Source organism: Cystoisospora suis, assembly GCF_002600585.1.
Source record: "Cystoisospora suis strain Wien I chromosome Unknown contig_8825, whole genome shotgun sequence".
NCBI classification, from domain to species: domain Eukaryota; phylum Apicomplexa; class Conoidasida; order Eucoccidiorida; family Sarcocystidae; genus Cystoisospora; species Cystoisospora suis.
In genome coordinates, this window is record NW_027161603.1 from 3,115 (window position 1) to 5,740 (window position 2,626).

At 50.7% G+C, this 2,626-nt stretch overlaps 1 protein-coding gene across 1 annotated transcript; it reads left to right on the forward strand.

The window, feature by feature from the left end:
* Positions 1-2,321, forward strand: CSUI_010906 (uncharacterized protein). The gene has a single exon (XM_068071007.1). It carries the CDS (start codon positions 1,202-1,204, stop codon positions 1,613-1,615), a length of 414 nt encoding a protein of 137 aa, XP_067917018.1. The 5' UTR covers positions 1-1,201; the 3' UTR covers positions 1,616-2,321.
* The last annotated feature ends 305 nt before the right edge of the window (positions 2,322-2,626 follow it).

The window sequence follows — 2,626 nt, forward strand, 5'->3', positions numbered from 1 at the left end:
TCCCATTTACTTCGGCACTTCGAGCCGATAGCAATCCGCTGAAGTTGCCACGCTGCCCTATCCGCGTCGCCCGCCGTATTTTACAGTGGTGATAGTCCATCGACTTGTAGTGCAGAGGCCACGCAGAAGTCTCCAGCACCGAGTGTCTGCCGCCGCGGGAATTCAACCCGCGCTTTCGGCCTAGCAACCGTTCCTGTTCTTTCTTCAAGAGTATGGCTTGGGGAATGACAGCCGGCCGTCTTGAAAGCAGACCTGAGAGGCAGGACACGGTCGCGGGGGTTGAGTTAGTCGCGTGAGATAGTCATCTTTCTGTACCTCTACCACGTACGCGAGCTACGTGGCATTCACAGACGCTTGTCTGCCTACACTACACGGCAATGGGAGAAAAATACCAGTCACTCACTCATCTGTTAGCTGTGTCGATGCTAGTATGGTTCCGCCTACCGCTCCTAATCCCATCAGGCTTCTACCCCGTTGGCACACGCACTAGGCAGGGCCTCCTCCGCTGCCGCGTGTTTTCCCAGTACAACATCCAAGCTCCCTCTGCTCTTCTCGATCTTATACATGCCTCCTCTCACTCTTCGAGCATTCTTCGATTTTCCTGACCGTTGCTTCTGTTTTTTTCTGAGACAAGGCGTTTGTCGCTCCCCTTGCATTTCCCAACCACTCATTCGTGACTGGCTGCCTGAGACGACGTTGGTTTTTTGTCTGCGTACGGAGACGCTTTGTCGCTGCTGTGCTACTTTTTTTGAGAAATCTGGGCTTTTACAATTTCTTCACGCCTTGTATCTCTTCCGTCTTCTGCTCTTTGCGCTTCCTAAACCACTTTGGCGGTCTAACTCGTGCTGGGTTCTAGCCCATTCTTTCGGTTAAAGCTCCAAGCGATACAGGACCTCTCTTGAAAGCTTCTCTCCCTTCTAGGCGTTCCCTATCTCCCAGCTGTCGGTGCATATCTTCTTGTCGACGATGAAACGCGCTTCTCATCAACTCTCTGCCGTTCTCACGGACAAAGCCTGCATGCTTTTTTTTCTCCTTCCAGAAATATATTGGCTCTCGGGTGTGCGAACAGTTAGAGAGGTTCTCATCAGTTTTCGCGGCTGTACTTCACTTCCATAAGATGATTGCTTTGCCGGACTTTCACACGTACGCACTCTCTTTGAAAGAGAATCCTCTGGGCGATCCGGTTTGGTGATTAGTACTGATGCCTAAGCGTAACCGTGTCGGGACATGCGTGCGAGGACATTTTCAGATTTTCTATCGTCCACAGGTTGCTTTTGTGACCATCTGTGGCTCCTGGGCAGCAGTCTTGCCTTTTCTTTCGACCTTATCGTTTTTCATCGCTTCTTTGCGTAGCGGTCCCCACCTCTGCCTTTGTCTCCGACCTCTTTTCTGTACAGGGTCGTATCCCAGCGAGACGCTCACTTACGGGGCGGACAATTGCCAAGCGTTGAGGTCTTTGTGGCTTTTGCTTTTTCCGCGGTCCTGCCCTGTTCTCTTCTTTCCATCCGGTTCCCGCTGCATGTCTGTTTTTCACGCCTCGTGCTTCCTTGGAGCACAGGTTCTCTTGCTGAAATACACAGCTACTTCCCCGGGGCTCTATACCAATCGCGACTGACGGGACCATCCTGACAGATCACATGCTTTCTTGGGCATCTCAATTCACACCTTATAGGGAAACTCTTCGGGACTTGACGTTAGGCCAGGAGACGCTGTCTGTCTTGTCTTGGTTTTTTTTTTTTCTTCTTCTCCTCAGCTTTTCTCGCCTGTCCCGGACATACCAGCTTTTGTTCGTTCTCTCTTCTTTGGAGAACGTCTTCTCCGCCTCTTTGTTGGAGAAAAAGAAGCGGCGTGTCGGTATCTTTGGACTTGAGCATTGTCTGCGCTCTCTCTCCTAATCCTGTCTACTCACTCTGCTTCTTCAGCTTCCTTCTTCATCTTCTTTCATGCCTACAAATGCTGTACACAAGGGTTTTCTTCCGTGCAGTCGTTAGGACTGACTTCGGTGAAAGAGTCGCCGTTGTCGGATCCTCACCCGCTCTTGGGAACTGGCAGGTAAGATGACGGGGGGGACATTTCTTCTTTCATGTATGTTCAAGTAGGAAAGGAGAAAGGATCAAGAGCTGTGTGGTGAAGAATGTGTTTCTCGTTTCCTCTTGCCGAGAGCGGGCAAGGAAAGTTGTAGGATGACGTGAGCCCATGCATTTGTTGAGGAACGACGCTCTACGTGTCCAGCGGCCGCCCACTTGGAATGCCTACATACATGTATATATACATACACATACATATATATGTCCCTACATGCAATGTGTATGCTCTGCCATATACGTACCTCCGTACACCGAACTCCTCTCTTTTCCTGCGCCACGAGACACACGCAGATTTTGACGCGTTGGCCAGATACTAGCGCTGAAGAGGTGCTTCGTCTTCCCTTTCTTTTCCCCTCTTTCATCCTCGCCCCGTAATCCGGTGATTCTATCAGTTGTTTTCCACTCGTGTCGAGTTGGAAAGAAAGCTGAAGGAAAGAGGACGCGTGAAAGAGATTCTGGGAGGGAAAGGAGAGGGCGGCTCAAAGAATGACATCTCGCGCGAGTGATGTCAGGAAGAGAGGACCAAAGCAAGAGAAACG